The sequence below is a fragment of the Euphorbia lathyris genome, chromosome 5, assembly GCF_963576675.1.
Source record: "Euphorbia lathyris chromosome 5, ddEupLath1.1, whole genome shotgun sequence".
NCBI classification, from domain to species: domain Eukaryota; kingdom Viridiplantae; phylum Streptophyta; class Magnoliopsida; order Malpighiales; family Euphorbiaceae; genus Euphorbia; species Euphorbia lathyris.
Window position 1 is genome coordinate 44296277 of NC_088914.1, and position 23900 is coordinate 44320176.

The 23900-nt window shown below is 35.6% G+C and overlaps 2 protein-coding genes across 5 annotated transcripts; both read left to right on the forward strand.

Moving 5' to 3' along the window:
* The first annotated feature begins 11258 nt into the window (after nt 1-11258).
* Nucleotides 11259-19488, forward strand: LOC136229324 (uncharacterized). Of its 4 annotated transcripts, XM_066018035.1 has the most exons (15): nt 11259-11410; nt 11482-11588; nt 11873-12002; nt 12152-12285; nt 12918-12956; nt 13116-13208; nt 13310-13426; nt 14179-14274; nt 15041-15154; nt 16398-16451; nt 17177-17224; nt 17618-17768; nt 18539-18704; nt 18883-18952; nt 19050-19488. In XM_066018035.1, exons 3-15 carry the CDS (start codon nt 11921-11923, stop codon nt 19305-19307), a joined length of 1422 nt encoding a protein of 473 aa, XP_065874107.1. In that variant the 5' UTR covers nt 11259-11410; nt 11482-11588; nt 11873-11920; the 3' UTR covers nt 19308-19488. The 4 variants fall into 4 exon arrangements, with proteins under 4 accessions (XP_065874107.1, XP_065874108.1, XP_065874105.1 ...); XM_066018036.1 differs by having other exon boundaries at nt 11269-11588; nt 11873-11975; XM_066018033.1 differs by having other exon boundaries at nt 11270-11588.
* Nucleotides 19489-21257: 1769 nt separating this feature from the next.
* LOC136230530 (cyclin-U1-1) lies at nt 21258-22262 on the forward strand. Its single transcript, XM_066019610.1, has 2 exons — nt 21258-21719; nt 21793-22262. The coding sequence occupies exons 1-2, from the start codon at nt 21355-21357 to the stop codon at nt 22052-22054; spliced, it is 627 nt and encodes a 208-aa protein (XP_065875682.1). The 5' UTR covers nt 21258-21354; the 3' UTR covers nt 22055-22262.
* The last annotated feature ends 1638 nt before the right edge of the window (nt 22263-23900 follow it).

Below are 23900 nucleotides of genomic sequence, written 5' to 3' on the forward strand. Positions count from 1 at the left end.
AGAGGGATTTTTGTACTGAAGGTATTTTGATAGGTCGTGGCTGAAATGCGTGGGCTTTGAGGGAGGAGGTCAGATCATGTAGGAGATCTATGAAGGTTTATGTGGTGCCCATGAAGGGAGAGACACTATGGCCAAAAAAGCTCGGTTACAAGGATTTTTCTGGCAAAAAATGATCAAAGATGCAGCGGAATTTGTGAAGTGTTCGATGTGTCAATCTTATGCCCTAATTATTCAATCCCCTGCGGCGGCATTAAGGGTGATTCAACCAGCTTGGCCATTCGCAACATGGGGAATTGATATTGTGGGTGCTTTTCCAACGGCGCACGGGCAAAAGAAATTTTTTATTGTAGTTGTGGATCATTTTTCCAAGTGGGTAAAGGCCGAAGAAGTTGCCACAATTTCTTCGGCTCATATCATCACTTTCATGGAGAAAATGTTTATTTGCCATTTTGGGGTCCCACACACAATTATAACAGATAATGGCAAACAGTTTGATTGTAAAGCTTTCCGAACATTCTGTGCAAATTTGGGCATCAAGCTTCGTTTTTCTTCGGTAGCCCACCCTCAAACAAATGGGATGACCAAAGTAACAAACCAGACGATTGTTCAAGGGTTGAAGAAGAGATTGGGAAAGGAAAAAAGGTCCTGGGTGGATCAATTGCAACATGTCCTATGGGCATATAGAACCACCCCTAGAGCCTCCACTAGTGAAACTCCTTTTTCTCTTACGTATGGAGCTAAAGCCTTCGTCCGGTAGAAATGGGTTCCTCTAGACCCAGAGCAACGTATTTCTCCATTGATGGGAATGAAGAAGTAATGCGCAGAAGATTGGATTTCTTGGAGGAACGAAGAGAGGAGGCATTGATCAAATCGGCTGTATATAAGCAATATGTCAAAACTGGCTATGACAAACGAGTCAGGCCTAGACAATTCTATGCGGGAGACCTAGTCATGTGGAATGCAGATGCTCTAATTCTCTGCATATCTATATCTAAAAGTTATATATAATTTAAATTAATCCCTAAAATATCTCTAATTCCCTGCATATCTATATCTAAAAGTTCTACATAATTTAAATTAATCCCTAAAATCCCTCTAATTCTCTGCATATCTATATTCTATATAAAACAGTAACGATGGAGCTGAGGTGTCACTTCCTCCTTTTTTACTGATAAAAAATATAATATATTAACTTTAGTTATATTATTATATTTATTTATATATCTAAAAGTTCTACATAATTTAAATTAATCCCTAAAATCCCTCTAATTCTCTGCATATCTATATTCTATATAAAACAGTAACGATGGAGCTGAGGTGTCACTTCCTCCTTTTTTACTGATAAAAAATATAATAAAAAATATAATATTAACTTTAGTTATATTATTATATTTATTTATAAAAAGATTATTTTATCCGTATTATATCTAAGAGTTCTACAGAATTTAAATTAATCCCTAAAATCTCTCTAATTCTCTGCATTTCTTCACCTTACAAGTACGAGAAAACAAATTCAATCGCCTCTTTGTGAAACAATTATGTAATATACGATAAATCAAATTTCGAGAGAATGAAAATGCAACAACTTATTTTCTTTACACGACTTGAAATCTGAATCAAGTTTCTATTTCAAAATTAACACCAATAATAATAATAATAATTGTATCTTAGTTTTCTAAGATGGTATACACTTTCTTAATGACTTTCATTTCTTTTAGTTAGTTTTTGAAGTTGTGAGATTATGTTAAATTGGTGTAATTTTTTAATGTAACAATATTGATATTCGTATGTAATTTTTTTGAAACATTTTTTTGAACTTTTATTTATTTTTTTGTTCAGTTTGATATTAATTTTAGTGGATTTTATTGAATTTCATTCGATTTCATACCATTTTTTTTAGATTTCAGAACATGCAAATTTGGATGTGATTGATATGAAATTGCAATGCTAACTTTTCAAACTCATTTGGAACTTTATTAAACATTTACTACAAGTTTTATTTTTTGAAACGAGTTGTAGTAGATTTCATTCACTTTCATATAATTTTATTGATTTTGTAAATTCAAATAAATATTTTGACTATATAATTTTCATTGAATTTATAAATATTTTGAAATTAGTTTAGATTGTTTTGTAAATTCAAATAATCTTCTTAATGATTTCAAAATATACAGGACATGATTTTTTTGAATGTGCATTTCCTTGGGATAAGAATTGAGATGATGTTGTAGTTGATGAATTTGTTTTCTTCTATCGAGATACCTCTGTGATGGATCAGGATTGTGATTTCTTCACACATCTTTCTAGTTGTTTGGACTGATTTTTTTTTTGTTTGAAATTATGTTGAATATCTGTATTTGAAGTGGAATTAGGTTGGATAATGTATATTATTGTCGGAATATAAAGGTCAGAGTTTGAATGGAGATATCGTTGTTGGATTGCTTTTTCTGTGCGAGAGTTTGAATGGAGATATCGTTGTTGGATTGCTTTTTCTGTGCGATTTTTATCTAGAGTCTATATAAAAACTCGAATTATGTTTTGAAAGGAACATGAGATTGATTTGTTTAGTAAATGCTTATATAAGTGATAACAACCCAAATTATTCTTGAATAAGGAATAAGGGAAAATAAATAGAAATAATGGCAAACCATTATTCCTTCTAAAAGAGATATTTATGCATGATTAATGTGGAATTAATGATAATTAATGCAGGGGCGAATATGCAAATAATGAGGAAAAGGAAGGAGTCTCTAGCATTATGCCACGCCACGTGGACCATGGCGAGATACGCCATAACGAGATACGCCCGATAAGAGCGAGTGGCGGAGACCCGCCATAGCTCTCAAGGAGAGCGTACATACGCCTTGACGGATCAAAGAATATTATCCCAAGGACCAAAAGGGATATTCACCTTGAGAACGCCGCAAGAAGAACCGGATGGCGGATCTCCACGGTTCAGCTCAGTGAGATCCGCTGGCGAACCTATGAGACGAATCTCCTCTTTCACCTGATTCATCACAGTAACGGCTAGCCGCCGACTCGGCCATAAAGACCATTAATGAGCTATCAATTAGCTAACCGCCAGGTTAAAGGTAACCAGTAACCGCCAGCTTAAAGGTAACCAGTAACCGCCATTAATGGAGCATTAATGGAGACCTTCTAGTTGCTGAAGGTTACGACTTCCTAGCTATATATAGCCTACATCCCTAGGCTATCAAGGTACACATTCTCACAACCTTTGTCAATTCAGTTTGCTCTCTTATTCCTCTATACTGACTTTGGCATCGGAGTGTCCCCGGCCGATCCCAACGGCGCCTCACAGGGAAGGGCTCCGATCAAGGATTTTTCCACAAGTTATCAATTGGTGCGGTGAAGGTGGATCTCTAACAAACAGAAGATCACAAAATCTTGATTGTATAGAGTTTCACAAAGAACAAAATAATGGAGTCAATGGAATAGAAATCTCAATCTCAAACTTTGGCTCAATCAATACATCAAATCTATCCAAAGATAGGCTTCTCCATATATTGGTGGGAAAGAGTTTTCTACATTAAATCTGGAGTTTTATGATAAATAAGATAAGTTTCCTACCCTTTCTTATTCCATTTTTAATTAAAGAAAATTGAGATCCCTCACTCTTATAAAGTGCTATGAATATCGTTACATGTTATTATGATAAATCTAATAAACTATGAAAGATGAAGTCATGGACACAAATCTTTCATTAAATCTTGCATGCTTACCATGCCCTCATATTTTTATGCATGACAAGTGTAATATGATATTATTATTGAATTAGTACAAAACACATGTATAAGACCCGTAATCTTGGGATTTACAAAAAAAATTCATCCATTCAATGTGATTTTGTCATTTGATATTAAAATATCATAAAAGAGCTCATGTAATTACATATGATTTAGATCTGATCGGTCTTTTGGATGAACATGCATATAACTATTAGAAGAAATTACAAAAAAATCATATTTGGTTTTTCCTTGTACAATTCACCATCTATATATGGCTTTTCTCCTATATAGTACTTTTAATATCAGAAATTCATATTTTTGAATATTGTTTTGTCAAACAGTTATTTCATTCCATTTTTTACAAGGATGTGTCTATTCATATAAAAACTGTTTATTTGATATTGTTAGAATTTCTGTTACCAACACAAGAGACTTGAAAATATTGAGTCTATTTGTAATTATCTTGTAATTGTCCCTAACTATTAAGGCCATTATGGGCTGATGAATTACCAAATTGGATAAACAAAACTTTCATGTCCTGAGCTAACTACAAAATAGTGCAAGTGTCAGTTTCGGATCAGAACATTAATTTATGCAAAATTCTTAGGATATACATGAGAATTCCTTAAAGATTGGAGGAGAATCATGGTACATGTATTTTTCTTCTAAAATTACCCTTTCTCTTCTATTTTATTCGTACAAATGAAATGATATAAGAGTAATTTTATATATAACTATATTATTAAATCATCACTTACCTTTCTTTAATTACACCTCATTCAAATGAGGCTTTAATGATCTCTGAATGCCATTAATCTATGGATGCACAATATTAATTGCAAGTAAATAGCAACTATGTAAGATATCTTACCCAATATAGAATGTCATAACTTTTATGACGTTTAAAATAAATATGCTATCTTGGATATTAATGCGCATTGAAATACAAAAGGACATTATTCTTAAACCATTCTCATTATGGTTATTTATTAAGAATTCATTATGATATTCATGTGCAGTAGCAATCTTTATGGTTATGACCGTTATACGTGATATTATTATTAAAACAAGCACGATTAAAATTCTATTATGAATTTGTTTGACATATAATATTTACTCAGTTTTATCCTTTGACTAAGCTCATTCTAGAGTCAGGGACCAACGTGAAGGAATTATTAAGTTGATTCCAATATGAACTAAAAATTCCATAAAGAGACATTGCATCATACATGATATTTGCCAACAAGGCAAATGCAAACATTCTTTTGCTATGAAGTATGTTCCATGGATCAAGCCATTGATCCCCAAGGTAAGTGAATATAGCTTTTATGACTTACCACAATCTTTTAATAATGGACATAGCATGCCCCACTTCTGGAGTTCTTTCAGTGCTAACCCACAGGTACAAGGGAGTTGCTAATACTACAACCAGTGCAAACACTGATATGAAAGATAAAGCTCAATCCAAAGAAGTGTATATGCAGAGTCACTTCAGAAAAATTCCTTGACTATGTCATTGGCCAAAAAGGAGTTAGAGCAAATCCAGATAAAATAAAAACCTTGCGAGGAAAAAGGTGAAAAGAGCGCCTAAATAAAAGCCATGCGAGGAAAAAGGTGAAAAGAGCGCCTAAATGAAAGCCCCACTATGGGTGAGAAAGATCCAGAGGTTGAACGGACGGATCATCATACTAGAAAGATTGTCAACAAGCATATCAAGTTATAAAACAATTCCTAGCAGAACCACCCTTGATGAGCAGACCAATCTGAAGGGGAGACCTGCATTTGTATCAATCTGACATGGATAAAGATATGTGCACCGTGGTTATTTAAGAAGAAGAAGGTCAGCAGTTCTCCATCTATTATGTTAGCAAAATGTTGAAGGATGCGGAGACAAGATATCAGAAGTTAGATAAAATGGCTCCCACGGTTGTGACAACATCCATCCGCGTTAAACCATATCTCCAAGCATAACCTCAACATGATCGAGATCAAGATCAAGAACCGGCTTCACCATCATGATTCAACATTGAACACACGAATGATGAGATTGAAAGGCGAGTGCATACCGCTCTATATAGACAAGAGAACAATGCAGAAAGGTACGCCATCAAGTTAACATGAAATCGCCATTCACAGCACGGATCCTGGGGTACGAAGCGGACATAATGTTTAAAGCTTCCAACTTGCCACAATATAAAAGAAAAGATTCAATATAGCGGGACATTACATATCCCGAACCCAAAGGAGGGGAGCATGTAACCGTTGGAAGAAACGCCAAAGCGTACTACAGGTTGGCCACCACATTGGTTGGCCACCACACTGAAGCTTGCTGGGAGCTGGCAAACTAGATAGCTTTGTCCAGAATAACAAATAACAAGATGACAAGCAGAAGACAGATCCCAAAAATAAATTCAAAAGTGTCATTAATGTCATAGCAGATGGACCAGTGTATCAGCCACCCGTGGAAAAAGCAAAAATATCCGCTCTGGATAAAACATCCCTCCATTGCTCCTTTTGCAGAAACAGGTCCGGTAATCTCTCCACATGCAGATGCATTGGTAGTAACAATGGCGATTCAAGGATGGGAGATAAAATAAAGCGAGTAAAGACACGGGCAGTTCTCGCAATGTCATCACCAAAGGTGCATTCGCCAAACTAAAGGTTGATCCGATCCAAATAGAAACAACCATTGTTGACATAATTGGAGTGACGGGTCACACTATCCAGACCAAGGGCCAGAGGTTGCAGCCCTAATTTCCATCCGTCGTCTGACAATGTACATTCCCACCAGCAAAGGAGGAGTAATGATTAGCGGGAACCAAAAGGTGGCTAAAGAGACTTATACTCGGCGTCACTATCAATCCGCCCACAATCCAAAGAGGACGAAGGTGAGAAATATTAACTTGTCACTACAGCTTTGGGCGACACAAAAACGCTCCTTATTGCTGATGGAAAGCGGGTGCAGATCGCCAAAGGATTAAAACTTGAGATCAAAGAGGATGTTAAAAAAAGTTCTCATTGAGTTTGAAAGCGTATTTACATAGGAGAATGAGATCCCCACAGGAGTAAGCCCAGATGTGATTACTCATAAGTTAAACATCATTAAGGATGCGGTTCTAGTTGCTCAGAAAAGACGGAACCATGGGCCTAAAAATCAGTATTTTTACATATTCTTATATGTGCATTAAACTGTTATAGTATCCTATATTTTATAATTTATTCTTTCTCGCCATACTTCTTATATTCATTTGCCTAGCTTTTAGTGCTGATATACGCCCAGTGGCTGGCGAATGAAAAGTTCCACAGGTGGATCAATTACCTCAAAGATAGGACAATTGATCCCATCACGGGCGGATCCCCTTTCCACAAAGATAAGAAGCACAAACCCTCAGGAGCTTTCAAATGAGCTCAACTCTCTCCTCAAAGACAGGAAAAGGATTGACCACCATCAAAAGCGGGTTAAAATCGTCTCAAACATGAGATCATTACACCCTCAACTTTCTCCTCAAAGATAGGAGAACATTCTCATGGGCGGATCCATCTTTAGATGATCACCATTCGAGAAAGAGTTAAAACATTCCTTGGACGCAAGGACTTTACACTCTCTCACTCCCTTCCCAAAGAAGGGTTCACAAGTCCTACGGGCGAATCGCTTCACCTCAAAGATAGGTAGCAAGTTGATCCCCTAGGCAGCTTTACTTCCTCTAGAAGGAATAGAACAGCTTCTAAACCTTCACAAAGGTTCATACATTGGGGTACGGCTGGCCACCTACCCTAAACAATCGGAGAAATCCTAAACCAGATCCTAGAAAATTACTTGCTAAAAGATATAATGCATTAGTAAAAATAGTTCTGGAAAGCAAAGGGTTCATCCAACTAATGAAGCCTCGTCTTCATCTCCAAGTAATGAAGCCTCGTCTCCATCTCCAAGTAATGAAGCCTCGTCTCCATCTCCAAGTAATGAAGCCTCGTCTTCATCTCCAAACAATGAAGCCTCGTCTTCATCCAATCAATGAAGCCTCGTCTTCATCTCCAAATAATGAAGCCTCGTCTTCATCTCCAAGTAATGAAGCCTCGTCTTCATCTCCAAACAATGAAGCCTCGTCTTCATCTCCAAACAATGAAGCCTCGTCTTCATCCAATCAATGAAGCCTCGTCTTCATCTCCAAATAATGAAGTCTCGTCTTCATCTCCAAGTAATGAAGCCTCGTCTTCATCTCCAAGTAATGAAGCCTCGTCTTCATCTCCAAACAATGAAGCCTCGTCTTCATCCAATCAATGAAGCCTCGTCTTTATCTCCAAATAATGAAGCCTCGTCTTCATCTCCAAGTAATGAAGCCTCGTCTTCATCTCCAAACAATGAAGCCTCGTCTTCATCCAATCAATGAAGCCTCATCTTCATCTCCAAGTAATGAAGCCTCGTCTTCATCTCCAAACAATGAAGCCTCGTCTTCATCCAATCAATGAAGCCTCGTCTTCATCTCCAGATAATGAAGCCTCGTCTTTATCTCCAAGTAATGAAGCCTCGTCTTCATCTCCAAGTAATGAAGCCTCGTCTTCATCTCCAAACAATGAAGCCTCGTCTTCATCCAATCAATGAAGCCTCGTCTTCATCTCCAAATAATGAAGCCTCGTCTTCATCTCCAAGTAATGAAGCCTCGTCTTCATCTCCAAACAATGAAGCCTCGTCTTCATCCAATCAATGAAGCCTCGTCTTCATCCAATCAATGAAGCCTCGTTTTCATCAAAGTAATGAATCCTCATCTTCATCATAGAAATAACAAAGTCTCGCCTCCACAAAATGCACAAAAGTCCCTAAATGGCTGATCATTCTTACTGATCCCTAAGGGCGGGTCATTCTCCTCAATATGGCAGAACTGAAGAAAATAAGTCCCTAAAGGCGAATCATAATCCTAGGGGGTAGGAACAAATGGTCCCATAAAGGGCAGGTTATTCCTTTCTAAAGGAAATATAACTCTCAAGAAGCCCCTAGAGGCTAACAATGGATACGGTTGGCCACCTATCCACAAGGAAGCAAAAACCCCTAAAAGTGCATCATATCCATATATGATCTCACATAGGGCGGATCTTGTTCATAAGATCCCGCATAAGGAAGCCCCAAAAGGCGCATCATTTCCATATATGATCCCCCATCTAGGGCGGGTCCACTTTCCTCCAAGATAGAAAAATAAAACACCATTTAAACAGCCCTAAAGAGCTTTTTATACCTTTAGGGGGGGCTTCTGATAACAACCCAAATTATTCTTGAATAAGGAATAAGGGAAAATAAATAGAAATAATGGCAAACCATTATTCCTTCTAAAAGAGATATTTATGCATGATTAATGTGGAATTAATGATAATTAATGCAGGGGCGAATATGAAAATAATGAGGAAAAGGAAGGAGTCTCTAGCATTATGCCACGCCACGTGGACCATGGCGAGATACGCCATAACGAGATACGCCCGATAAGAGCGAGTGGCGGAGACCCGCCATAGCTCTCAAGGAGAGCGTACATACGCCTTGACGGATCAAAGAATATTATCCCAAGGACCAAAAGGGATATTCATCTTGAGAACGCCGCAAGAAGAACCGGATGGCGGATCTCCACGGTTCAGCTCAGTGAGATCCGCTGGCGAACCTATGAGGCGAATCTCCTCTTTCACCTGATTCATCACAGTAACAGCTAGCCACCGACTCGACCATAAAGACCATTAATGAGCTATCAATTAGCTAACCGCCAGGTTAAAGGTAACCAGTAACCGCCAGCTTAAAAGGTAACCAGTAACCGCCATTAATGGAGCATTAATGGAGACCTTCTAGTTGCTGAAGGTTACGACTTCCTAGCTATATATAGCCTACATCCCTAGGCTATCAAGGTACACATTCTCACAACCTTTGTCAATTCAGTTTGCTCTCTTGTTCCTCTATACTGACTTTGGCATCGGAGTGTCCCCGGCCGATCCCAACGACGCCTCACAGGGAAGGGCTCCGATCAAGGATTTTTCCACAAGTTATCAATAAGTGTTCGGTAATTATAAAAAATGTCGGAAAATAATATATTTTTTTTGAATAAAAAAAACAATGCATTAGGAGCCAGATCATGGCAAAATTGTAACAATAAATCAGAAACAGAACTCGGTAATAAAGTAAAAAATGAAGGGCAAGTGGATAAACGAGAAGACTGTGCTAACATATGTGCCATCCCATTCGCTTGCCGCCGTATCCATTTGACTGAGTAAAAGTCATTTGATGTTAGAATCGATCGTATTTGAATAATTCTATCCTCAAATTCAGAATCATCAACAGAACTAGAATTTATTGCATCAATCACTTGTTTAGCATCAAATTCGAAAACCACATTCCTTATTCCATCAGCTTCGAGCCATTGCATAGCCTATAATAGAGCTTCGGCCTCACATTATCGTGTTGTCGAACAACATAATAGACCCGCACATCTCTCCATTACAAACTGCCCCCGTGCATCTCGTACTGCTGCTCCCATCCTTGCACGCCCATCAGCGTTAAAACATGCGACATCAACACAACACGAGAGAAATCTTTTTACAAATAAATATAATAATATAACTAAAGTTAATATATTATATTTTATATTATATTTTTTATCAGTAAAAAAGGAGGAAGTGACACCTCAGCTCCATCGTTACTGTTTTATATTAGGCAAAAAGCATCCTGAGGCCCCTGATCTTTCATTGTTTGGTGCATTAAGCCCTCGATCTTTTATTTAGACACATTGAGCCCCTCATCTTTCACCATTTGGTGCATTAAGCCCTCGATCTTTTATTTAGACACATTGAACCCTTGATCTTTCATATATGGGTGTATTAGGTCCTTCCATAAATCAATTAATATATAGGTTTATTAAGGGCATGTTTGGTTAGGTTTATATAACTGCAGCGTTTCGCATTTTCTCTGGACACTGCAACATTTTGGAGCTTTTCATGAAAAGCTCTTTTCATGAACAGTTGTTTGTAGTTACTTGTTATTGATAAAATTACCCTTCTTATTTCGACAAAATGTGCTTTAATTTTAACATTATTTTTATTTTTAGAACATAATTATCGAAAAACAAGGTTTTATTGTGTTCAATAAATTTTTTATTTTTTATTTAAATTATTTTTATTAATTTGTATAATATATTTTTTTATTTTAGAATTTGTTATTTTTAGAACATTATTTGTTGTCACACCAAACATGCCCTTAATAAACCTATATATTAATTGATTTATGGAAGGACCTAATACACCCATATATGAAAGATCAAGAGCTCAATGTGTCTAAATGAAAGATCATGGCTTAATGCACTAAATGGTAAAAGATGAGGGGCTCAATGTATCTAAATAAAAGATCGAGAGCTTAATACACCAAACAATGAAACATCAGAGGCCTCAGAATGCTTTTTGCCTTTATATTATATATAGATAAGTTAATCCCATATCTTATACCATCATCTCTAGATATAACTTTTAATCGGCTTATCCTCCATTGTCTCTCATATCTCCTCGACAAACACTGTTAACTTGTCCCATTTTTATTTTATCACTATCCCATCTTTTATATACTTTCTAACAAACACCCGGCCAAAATGTTAAAAGGGGCGTCAGGTTTATATGGCCGTTCTTAAGCTTGGATTTGCGAGGTTAGGTATTTTTGTCTCCATCTCTTCCTTTCCTTTCCTTAGTTCTCACTCAAAATTTCCCCACATATCAGGTGGGTGAGATCCAGTGAAAATTCAACTAGGGGTTTTCACATTTCACCACATTGATTCTTTCAATAGCACTGCACCCATTTCGAAATTGAATCTTGGCTCTTTTTCTGTAAGTCTTTCCTTTTTTTCCCTTTTATTTTAATCTCTTTTTGTTTGTTCAGTTTTTCCATCCTTGCACCTATTATTCTTTTCATTTAATTTCTTTTGCTCCATCGCCACTTGTGTAATTCTCTGTAGTTTCGGTGTAGATCTCCGATATATATATATATATATATATATATATATATATATATATAGGATTCTGCTTTTGATTATATAGAGCTTTTAGGAATTTCTTTCGTCTCGCTTTCCGTAAATTGTTTAATCGTGGCCTGTAATGTCAATTGGTTGCAGGTTCTTAGGGTAGTGGTGGGAACGCCTTCGCTATCTGCCATTACATCTATGTTTGGAGGTCAAGTCATAGCACCTGGCAATAGTCCGCATTTGAGGAAGTCTGGTAGCCGACCCGTTGTCTCTGATCTTGGTAGAACAGGATTATTAGCTGTTTGTTTAGATGTACTGAGTGTTCACCGTTTGCTTTCTTTGTTTGTTTTGTTGATAAGCTAAAACAATTATATTGTACTCATAAAGAGAAAATGATGGAGTGTGACTATTACTTGTGATATTTTTCAGCTGGCGAGCAAGGGAATGGTGCAGAAGAAGGTTTTTTGCATTCAGTAGACTCAAACGATATGAAGAGTAGTTCCATTGTACCAATTAGCTCTGCTGTCATTATGCCATCTCCGATATTTTTATGGAGATTCAAGGTTTTTTTGTTAACGATGTACTGATATCTATGTTTTCTTCCGAAATATTTATTTTCATTTTGATTTATGCTCTATTTGTGAAATATGATGATCATATGCCAATAAATTGTATGTCCAATTAAAATATGAGGTGCATTTGGCTTTGAGCAAATATTGGTTTGAAAGATGTACTGATGATATTTATGTTTTCTTCTGGAGTATTAGTTTCGATTATGCTTTATTTCTTAATGTCATCATATGCCAGCAACGTGTTCATCCAAGAAAAACCTGAGATACTTTTGGCTTTCACGCCAGATACAAATTTGAAACTTAAATTTGCAATTCCATTATTTCTGTTTGTTTATGCATTGGTAACTAGTAGAACTAAAATGGTTGGAATATAATTCTAATTAGAACATCTTCCAAAATATAAATAAGTGCATGTTGGTAAATGTTGAGTGAATAATCTTTCAAAATATAAATAAGTGCATGTTGGTAAGTGTTGAGTGAATGCTGGCCATTGTTCCAATGTTACTAGGAATTTATACTGCATACATTCAAATTTATCCTTAGGTGTTGCCTTTTGGATTTTTTTATTGGCTATTTATTTGTATTTTATTATGTTGGTGATCCTAAATGAGTTCAATGTCCAGGTACTGTTGTTCTTTCTTTGGGGTTTCAGTTGCTGCAAGGTGAGTGTATAAGTATTATAATTTTCATGTCTAGTAATCCATGCTAATATTGGGAGTTTGATATTTGATGGCATGGCAGCACTGACTGCATCTGAAAAACTATGTAATTCATATATTGCTTGTATTTCTTGTCTTGATGGTTGCATGTGAAAATTACAGATTGGATGGGATTCTGTCATGAGAATGAGTGCAGATCTGCGGGATCTGTTTCTATATGAGGCATTTTTGTATTACAATCCTCTCCTTCTTGTGGTTAGTAATGGCTATGTTATAAGAATGAGGTGTTTATAATCCAATTTTACATTCCTTTTATCATATGGTGAGAATGTCTCGTTGTGATTTTCATATTGCAGACTATGATGGTTTGGCTTTGGGGAGTTAATTTATGGGTTTTTTCCCAGTCGACTGTCAGCTATGCAAAAATTTTTGATCTTGACCAAAATCATCTAACTCACAGAGAAATTTGGAAGGTTATGTATTTTTCAAATGGATGCTATAGTTTTGTGGCAGTGTAATTGTTTGTATGGTGCATCATTGTTTTTCCCACTGGTACTATTGTCTTATCGATATTTGCTACCTTTCAAGTTTTTGCGTTGTTTAGATAACATCTACAAGGCTTCCACCATATGGTCCTTTTTTATTTTTCTTTTTCCCTTTCATTAGTGTTATTTATATTTATTAATTATTATCATTATCAAAACAGTTTTTTGCCACCATATCTTGTTTGATCTGATGCTTATAAAAATTTCATCTTTGCACCATGTGTATTGGTTCAGCAGATGTTATGTAATTTCAAACATCCTAACTTTTGATTTGTCATGGAACCGTTTGAACTAAAAGATCAAGCTAATAGTTAAAGGTCCACTTCATATTAATATCTGACACACCCCCACACGCGAATGCCCACTCGGCAGCACAGGCCCATATTACCATGTCCTGCAATTAAATCAACAAATGGGGCTGCTAGGGATCGAACCCTAAACCACTTGTTCAAACTGGCTCTGATACCATGTCATGGAACCATTTGAACTAAAAGCTCGAGCGGATAGTTAAAGCAGTTCCATAACATGGTATCAGAGCTGATAGTTAAAGCGGTTCCTCTTTGGAAATAAAACATCTTTTAAACATTCTTGTGTTGAATTTTATGAACTTATATGTTTTTCAGTGTTGTTATAGCATATCATACTTGCATATTGTTGAGTGTCCATTTTGATGTCTGCAGGTTGCCACATGGATGACTATCATTGTCCCAACTAGTATGACAGCATATCTTTACCTTTATTCTCATGGAGAAGTATCATTGGCTGCATCACAACCAGTGTAATAGATGCTCTTATTACTTACATGTTCTTATTTAATTACAGACAGGTTGTTATGATCAGTTGGTTGATATACATTGATTTTGAGTCTACTCCATTTCCCTTACAATTAACAAGTTCGTTCATAGTTATTCAATGGTTTATTTAATTTTTTTTTTTGTTCACTAGTTTATGGATTTTTTATTTATGCTGTCATATCAAGGAAAGGTCAGATTGGTTTTCTGATATGGTGATGCTATTTTGCTGTTGTTGCAAAAGCACTTAACATGCTACCTGTTAAATTAGGAGACCCATAAAAGCATCAAGGCTTCAACTCTGTTGAAGAGTTATATTTGCAGGGTTATTATGGTTAAGATAAATTAGTAACGTGGCATTATTGATCATTCTATAAAAGAATTATATTTCAGCATTTTATGTCTTTAAGTTTCTTACTGAAGTGAATGCTTCTTAGCTAGATTGGGAAGGGACATGGTTTCTGAAGGTTAGACATGTGGACTTTGAAAATAATTGTCTGTTCATATAATTACTTAATTTGTACCTGACACAGCTTTGTTGAACCAGAAATTGTAGAAAATGCTTTACCTTTGGCTAAGAAAATAAAACTGCATGGCTTAATACGTCATGGAAGTATGATATTCTAATTGAAATGCCATAATAAATAAGAATATATTATCATATGTTACATTTGCGGAAGTAAACTCCATCTCTCTTGGTCCCTGTTATGATGTTGAAAATGTATTAACTTGAGCATTCCCTCCATTGCAGGTCCTCTTATACTTCGCTGTTTTGATGGTTTTGATATTTCCCTTTGATATTTTTTATTTGTCATCACGCTACTACTTATTAAGGACTCTCTGGCGGATAGTTTTTCCTCTACAGGCAAGTTTGAATCATGTTTAAGTTCAATTTTTTTTCCGTTGAGGTTAATTTAGTGGATTTTCAAGTTTCTAACCTGTTGCATGGACTTGTTTGAGTAAAATATCCAAGCCCTGAGTAGCTAACTAGGTAAATAATTGGTACAAGTGAGGTTTCATTCCCAAACATTGATGTACTCTGCAAGAATTTCCATCATCTAAGTTGTATGGATGCTTCCATTCAGTCAAAATATAAGAACTAAGTAACTTGTTATGAAATAAATATGTTGTAAGGAGCTGTATGCCATGTGGTGCATGTAGACACGCTTATGCAGCAAAAGACTGCCAAGATGTTTGGATCATATGCTATGTCCCGCAATATCTGCTGAAAATCAACTATTGATACTCAAACCTTTTGGTCTATGTGACATGTGGAACTTGGTTCCCACTGATAACATTCATGGAAGGCAGAGAAATTTTGCATGTGCTCTACTGGAGTGATAGGAATTGCTATGTTGTTGGTGGGATCAAATTATACGTATCACATGGTTGTCAAACCGAGATTCGACTCGTGAATTGAAATCCTCGTTTTGTGAATCGTGACTCGTGAATCGAATCATAAGATTCAGTTCAAATTCATAATATTATAAAAAAATAAAATATTTACCATGTTGAACTTAAAATATTATCAAATATTAGTCTAGAGTGAGTTTAATAGTTTCTGTTGTTGAAGTTTTTAATGAACGATGATGAAGATAATTTGGTTCTTATCAACTATTGTTGCACCACTGACAAAGTGAAGACGTTTTCTAAATGGGATGGGACTTGCGTATTGAAATTGGAAAATCATGTTGATATGCTTTGATTTGTTAATTAATTATAATAATCTAATTTCTTATTCTTTAAATTTCTTATTGGTTCTTTTTCCACTAATTTATCTCCTTCCTTAATCAGAGTTACAGTTTTCCTAAATAACAATCTGAAATTTGTGATAATTTAGATTGCCGCCCTATAGATCCGGCTCAAAATAGACCTGAATCGACTTGAATCATACGATTCGAATTGTGAATCGTAAGATTCTGTGATAATCTATATTCACCTATAGATTCGGCTTGAAATAAAGCTGAATCAACTTGAATCGGACCAATCGAATCGCGAATCGTAAGATTCTAATAACAGTGGCGTAACATGATTTTCTTAACAATTTTGTTTTTTTATATGGGTTATACAACATTATGTTTAATTTTCTGTCTATATTATTGTTACAGGCAATAACTTTTTCTGACTTTTTCTTGGCTGATATCTTGACTTCCATGTCTAAGGTATGTATTTTGTAATTTTCTTTTAACCACTGTTCTATGATACTGTCTCCAATTCTCTTAATTTATAATATGGTAGAAAATCTGCTCTGTAATGTAATAAGATCATATTGTTTCTTTTATTATCTTCTAGACAGTTTAGATCTCACTTCAGTGAATGGTTGCAAAATTGAAGATTTTGGTCACTATATTGTCCATTGATTGACGGTTCTCTTCGTTGAACTGTTTCATAGGCTTGAAAGCTCTCATCATTCATGGAAAATAATCCTTTAAGCTGGTTGATAAATACTTGTATATCAAATTCCAATGTGGTACATCTGATGAACACAAATTGCTTTCCATCTTTTTATTTCCCCTTAATGGAGTCAAGTGGATAGTATCCCAAGCTTCATCCTCTTCTCTGGTGCATGGTTCATCTTTCATTAGTAATGAATGATAGTTCATTCACTGAAAAGCTTTATCTATTTATGGTTCATTTTCGTGGTATAGCTGTTTATCTGAATAAAAGTATATTCAGAATTGGAGATTAGGTAATGGTTCTTGGTATTTTTGTGGAGTTTAACTGCTTCACATTTTCCATCCACTTTTTTTGGCTTAGTTCCCTTTTATTCGTTGGATTAATTCAAAGACTTATGGAAAGGTTATAAAATGACTGTCTTAAAACTGACTAACAGTGTATTAGCCTAGTAGACTGGAATTAACTTCTTATTCATGTGACTTCTGTACAGGTACTTTCAGATTTGGAGCGTTCAGTATGTCGAATGATTCATCGACAGGTTTGTAATATATTCTTATTCAAAGTTGACCATCTTTGGCAACTAATCAATACTTGAAGTGAATTTGTGGCATGTTCCGGTCATACTAGTACTTGTATATGGAATAGGGGAACAACTTTGGTAGAAAAGCTCCTTTGACATTTTGTTGTATGCGAATAATTCCCAATATGATATCATGGATGCAAACCACAGATTGTTTTATTGAAGTGCCTATGCTTTACCTGTGGTTGCTTGGTGCTCTAATCATTGACTACTAAATGCTTAACCTTATCTGTAGCATATTTTGTAGTCTTACAGTATGATTATTGACTCCCTGAATGGATGGAAATGTTTTTTAAAAAATAATTATTTATGCCAAGTCTTATTGAGAAATGTTTATTTGAATTCATGCAGGTTGCCACTATTGCATGGTTCGAAGCTGATTCTGTCTGTGGTAGTCATTCCATTGCAATTCCAATGATACTTGTTTTACCTTATATTTTCCGATTGTTCCAATGTCTTCGACTATACAAGGATACTAGGGAGAAAACAGCTCTTTTTAATGGTATTGTTGCTTTGGAACTCTCCTAAACCCCCTCCTTTTTTGTTTTATTAATGTATTGTCAAAACACCTGCTGCTTGTTTTTTCATCACGTGTTGAAATATTTCTGAAGGCATTGCTAAGTAATAGAGTTTCTATGCTAACATAATATTATGATTTGTTGCTATTCATGTTTAACTTTTGAATCTTTCAAATGACCTGTGATGGCCCAGTGCTAAAATCTAGGAATAACTCATTGATTTTCTGATAATGAATATCCCTTCATGATGGGATAATTAACCTCATTGATCATGACTACCTTTGAATGTTCACAAAATTGGAATTTGGATGCATGGTTTGAGAAGTTTAGAGTTCATATGTATTTTATGACCTTGAGCGGGCAGTAAACTGGAAGCTGATGCTAATTTCTAGAAATCTGTGTTGTTCGTTGTTGATTTTCTTGCTTGTGTGTATTCTGCATTTCAGCCAGTCCCTTAAAGTTGTTCCAAGTTGATGATGCATAATTATTACCATCTTGATGAATTTTAAACTTCCACCAATGTATCTATTATTTTTGTTTTGGAGATTTTAATTGCATTTTTCAACATTTAGTGCTGTCTTCTTTAACGTATCAATTCCTTGTTCTCTAATTATATTTAGTCTGTTTCAATTATTTTATTATTCTAATCAAAACTACAATGTCTGATTTTCCCCCCTGTAATTGGGCTTTGTATATAAAAGCTGGAATTTTGTTGCTTGAAAACTCCAGTAACTCATTTTGCTTGTGGTTTCAGCTTTAAAATATTCGACCTCGGTGCCCGTGATTTTTCTTTCAGCCCTTAAATATCATGTCTTCCCTGATAGGTGGACAAACTTTTACCGGCCTCTATGGCTTCTATCAAGTGTTTTGAACTCATTGTATTCGTTCTACTGGGATGTGACTCGAGATTGGGACATGAGGTATGTTTGCTTTTGTACTGTTTCCCAATCACGGTATGAAATTGTCACTTCCCGTGTCTAAGCACCTGTGGCTTAGTGTCCATTAAAGCAGAGCATTAATGTTTTTCGTTTAATCCATTATACACAATCTGTATCTTCAACATCCATAACTTTTTTTTTCCTTTTATCGTTTTGCCAGCTGCTTCACGCGAATCTTCAAATTCAACAAACCAAGTCTCTTTTCATACCTTTTGTATGGACAGAAATGGGTAAGGACACATATCCACTGCATCCACGCATGTATAAATCCAGGGTGAGCAGACATTGAATTGACCGTACGATTATGTTTATAAATTGGTGTGGCAGGTGTATTTTTGGGTGATAGGAAGCAATTTGATTCTGCGTTGCACATGGACATACAAGTTGTCTGCTCATCTCCGTCATAATTATCTTACTGTGTTCACGATTACTGCCTTGGAGATGGTCCGCCGATTCCAGTGGGTCTTCTTCCGTGTAGAGAATGAGTGGAATAAAATGACTGCTAAGTCTAATATTCAGCTCTCAATGAATGATATGTTAACTGAAGAAACCAAGTTACTAGCTGTTAGTGATCATAATGTATAGACCACCAATTCAACCGCCATCTTGGCCCTCCATATTTTTGTTGAAAATGTTTTATTTGTTCCATTTCTAATTCAATTCAAACCATTGAGTTGTTCATATTCAGCGTTGACAATGGTAGAGATATGATGTTTTCAGTGTGTCAACAAACGTCTATTGATATGATTCATCTTGTTTAAAACAACCTTGTTATAGTTCTTGACTATCGTTTCTTTCAATTCAAGAGAATGAAAGAGATCGAGGTTTCAGAAGTTCTTGACTTTCGTTTCTTTCAATTCAAGAGAATGAAAGAAATCGAGGTTTCAGAAGCTGTTCTGAAATCATAGGTAAAATTATAAAACTGGGTCAAATGGAAGATCCATTTACATATTTAGACCAATTATCCAATCTACTATATATCTAGACTATATATTTGTGATTTTTTCAAAATAGCTCAAGCCTTTCATCTTCCCCTTTCTTTTCTATTGGTTTCAACTTTCCATCCCCTTCTTCATGTGTATCAGTTCATCGTTCACTTTCCTTTATATTTTGTTGAATCACCGTCATTTTCTTCATCATCATCATGTCTTCTCTTTCTATCTGTTTTTGTGAACGATGGTTCTTTATCTTTCTGTTTTATGTTCGTCTTTTGGTTTATTTATTCTTGTGCGAATTGAAAGCATCGTTATTCGATGTTCTTTTGCGTTTATCATATGTTTATTGTCGATTTCAATGGAAAAAGGCGAAAATAAGATAAGTATTTACCGTTTTATCTTCACCTTTTTCCAGAAATTGCTTCACAAAATGAGTTCGCATCTCATGTTGCGAAGTCTACGAACAGAAAATCACCTAGAAAAGGATGGTTTTTCTCTTCGCATGCTTCACAGAATCGATTTTTGCGAAGCAAAATCATCATTTTCCATGTGATTTCTCTTCGCAGACTTCGCATATTCTCTCTTTGCGAAGTGTTTCCTTCATTTTTCCTTAAAATGACTTAATTTTTGTGAAGGTTGAATACAAAAGCATCAATTACAGTGATTGGTTTATTTTGAATACAAAAGCATCAATTACAGTGAAAGGTGATTGAGATGTGATGAAGATGGTGAACCTGTCGATTTTTCTTGCTTATGTAAAGAAAAGAAAAACATCATTATCATCCTAAAGGCCATTGATTATGTATGACGCTGCCGTTTTGTTTGCTTTTTAAGTCTGGAAGCACATTTCTGGGGTTTAGTGTTTAGGGTTTGAATAGTTGTTGCAATCTTGTTGTAAATTTTGATAATGTTATGATTTTAATGTTATAATTATTGTTGCAATCTTGTTGTAAATTTTGATGATTTTAATGATATACTTATTATTGCACTTTTGTTGTTATGATTTTAATATTATATACCATTTCGCATTTTGCGAAGCATGCGAAGATAATACTATTTAAGAACACGACTTTTACTTTGTATTTTGCGAAATGTGTGAAGAAAAAGTCATTCTGCGAAGTAGTATCACAAAATGTGAAAAATGCGAAGTAAATTGATTGTTCTTAAGTAGTATAGTCTTCGCAGGCTTCGCAAAATGCGAAGTAAGATCATGTACTGAACGTATTATTATGGGAAAAACGTATAAAATAATAAAAAACGGAGTGTCAAGTTCGCAAGAAGAAAGATTTTACGTATATATGAGTCGAAAATTAAAAACGGACTGCTAAATTCGCAAACAAAGAAAGAATCAAATAGAAAAACGGAAGAGAGAAAGAAGAAAGAGTAAAAAATAAAAAACGGAGTGCTATTGTAAGTTTCCCACCGTCAGAGGTTGTTGCTTAACCATTATGGTTTCCTGTCGTTGTATTTGTGGTTTAAAGTGACAAGATAAACTAGTCTATGTTGTTGATGAATTGTTATTGTCCAAGAACCATCCATTGTCATCCGGGACCCTTGATTCCTCTGTAGCTATGATCTACACCGTTCAAATTGAAATGGCTACATCCATTAACTGAACCAAACCCCCCTTTGTCTTGTAGACGTGACAAAGCAGATAAGAAAAACCTGTGGTTTTGATGGAGCAAAGTGGCATCTAAATGTTATCTCTCGGCAGGCAGGGGCAGGCGGGCGAAGAAAGCACACCAAGAGTGTTGAGCATATTATCTAAAGTTATTGAGAAGCTAGTGGGTAGAAATGAGAAGGTTGTGGATGGGATGAAATCAGGGACATTAGGGAAGAGCTTAAACTCATTTCATGGAGTGAGAGCGCCCAATATAAGCATACCAAAGTACTTGGAGAGGATATACAAGTACACAAATTGTAGCCCATCTTGTCTAGTGGTTGGATATGTGTATATAGACAGATTGGTGCATAAGCATCCTGATTCCCTCGTTTTGTCTTTCAATGTCCATAGATTGCTTCTTACTACTGTCTTGGTTGCTTCTAAGATGCTCGATGATGTGTGAGTTACTTCTCTCCTCCTTTTCACCTTTTCTTTTTCTTTTCCCTTAAAACCTTATGTTTGCATGGTGCAGGCATTATAATAATGCATTGTACGCGAGGGTTGGAGGGGTCACCAATGCAGAATTGAACAAATTGGAAATTGAACTTCTTTTTCTTCTTGATTTTGGGGTTATGGTCAGTTGTGGAATCTTTGAGAGCTATTGCTTGCATTTGGAAAAAGAGGGGGCATTCCACAATATTCACAGATCAATTCCCTCCGCTTCCCTCCATGATGTCGCTGATATTTCTCAACAATATACTCAAACTTCTTCACCACCTCAACCATTCGACTGACTTCTTAATTCACTTTTCATTTCTCATTCTTTCTTGTTTTCCACCTTATAAAATCTGTTGTATTCCACCTTATAAAATCTAAGTACTATTAAAAAAAACACTTTGTTCATTCTAGCAAATGTATGTTAGGAATCATTTTTTTACTTGAAAACTCTCCTAGTTCATCTCAGTTTGTTTGGTACAGGAATGAGATATGTTTGATGTGCAATGTTAATGGTTGAGGTTATTATATTGAGCACTTGTATTGATTTTTCCAAATAGGTGATCCTAAGAGCGCGACACCGCAATACAAGGTTTGAGCAAAGAGAAAAAATATGGTAATGTGGTAGACAAAAACTCAAATTCACATTAAAAATAGAAAAAGGTGACTATATTAATAAGATGTGTTGTTAATACATGTCAACACATTTTAAAACTAAGCCCAGAGAATCATACTTGCACCAAAGCATCAATATAAAGTGTTACAATATTAGGTAATATAACAAGGATATCTATTTGATTGAAAATGAGCACTAAATTCATAAGCCATAAGTATGGCTTGGGGATGGGTAAATTACACCAATGGTATCCAACATTTAGTTTGTTTCGCTCTTTAGTACCTAACCTTCACTTTTGCATGTGATAACTTGTGTAAATTTCTGAATAAGAAGGATCTTAAGCTTCTCTGCTATCTGGGCCGATTCCTAATAAACAGGGGAGGCAACGAGTAGTCTGGCGTAAGCACTCCAATGCTAAAATTAGTTTGAGTCTCAGATAAAGAGAAAAGAAAAAAAATAGACTATGGTTTTTCGGCATACCTAAAAGATTCTCTAAAACCCTCTATTTATAGATTGTTATGCCTTCTATTTGGGTTTTGAGGTGTCGTGTCTCCATTGAGGAAATGTGATCCTATAATAGGAGCATTTCATGTGTAAAGTACCTCTATTATTACATCCACACTAGCACTCAGAATTTTATGTTAAGTGAACTTGTATTTGCATGGTCATCAAAGGCCAGATGTTTGTTCATATATGAGACTCTCTGTCTACTATAGAACCATACGACCTTGATTCATATATCACAGTTATATGTTCCGGTCTTTGTAAGCCAGGTCTAGACTCTCGACCAAGACTTGATGACATGTTTCTAGGAGAATGCTTATTTGATTGTTATAAAAAGACCCCTTAGTAAGGCTAAAAACCCTTTTAAGTTCCTGTTGGCGATATTTTTGAGTAACAAAAATATTCCCTTTACAACATTGACTTGTGTGGGAAAATGCGGGCGTGCCAGAGAATTAGGTTCTCAACCTACGTTTAAGAAAACGGTTTTTATAGATATGCGCCCGTGTCTAATGGAAAAATGACTAATAATCAAACAATTGTACGGGAAAAGCAAGGATTGTGAAAATGCTTCCCTGGGTTCCTAGTTGCCGTTAGCACAATTTTAACTAGAATTGGACCAATAGTTTTCAGTAACTAAAAATGTAAATATAATAAAGCAAACACCAGAGTTTTGAGATTTTTCTTTTATATTTACTTTAAAATAAGAGTTTTAGGTTACAATAAACTGAATAGGAATAATTACAGTCAAGACAAATAGCAAATTTAATATCCACAATGTCAAAAGCAATAATAATAATTGTAATTGAGATTGAAATGAACAATTGAAATAAATTAACCGAAGCGGTGAGCCGTTGCGTCGAAGCGTCGCGTTGAAACGTTGTGTCTGCCTGAGGTCGTTATCCCGAGACCGATGCTTGACTTGAGTAAGATGCGTGTTTAGTGGGCTTAATTGATTGGACTTGAGTATTTGGAAATTGGAATTGTTGTGATAAGATTGATATTTTGGCTAGGAAATTGAGCTTTTG

What these genes read in the sequence shown, in the direction of transcription:
- LOC136229324 (XM_066018035.1), top strand. Translation starts at nt 11,921, where the DNA reads ATGTTTGGAGGTCAAGTCATAGCACCTGGCAATAGTCCGCATTTGAGG. An exon ending in TCTTGACTTCCATGTCTAAG is followed by an intron (nt 16,452 to 17,176) that starts GTATGTATTTTG and finishes ACTTCTGTACAG; the next exon opens with GTACTTTCAGATTTGGAGCG. An exon ending in ACTCGAGATTGGGACATGAG is followed by an intron (nt 18,705 to 18,882) that starts GTATGTTTGCTT and finishes TCGTTTTGCCAG; the next exon opens with CTGCTTCACGCGAATCTTCA.
- LOC136230530 (XM_066019610.1), top strand. Translation starts at nt 21,355, where the DNA reads ATGTTATCTCTCGGCAGGCAGGGGCAGGCGGGCGAAGAAAGCACACCA. An exon ending in TCTAAGATGCTCGATGATGT is followed by an intron (nt 21,720 to 21,792) that starts GTGAGTTACTTC and finishes TGCATGGTGCAG; the next exon opens with GCATTATAATAATGCATTGT.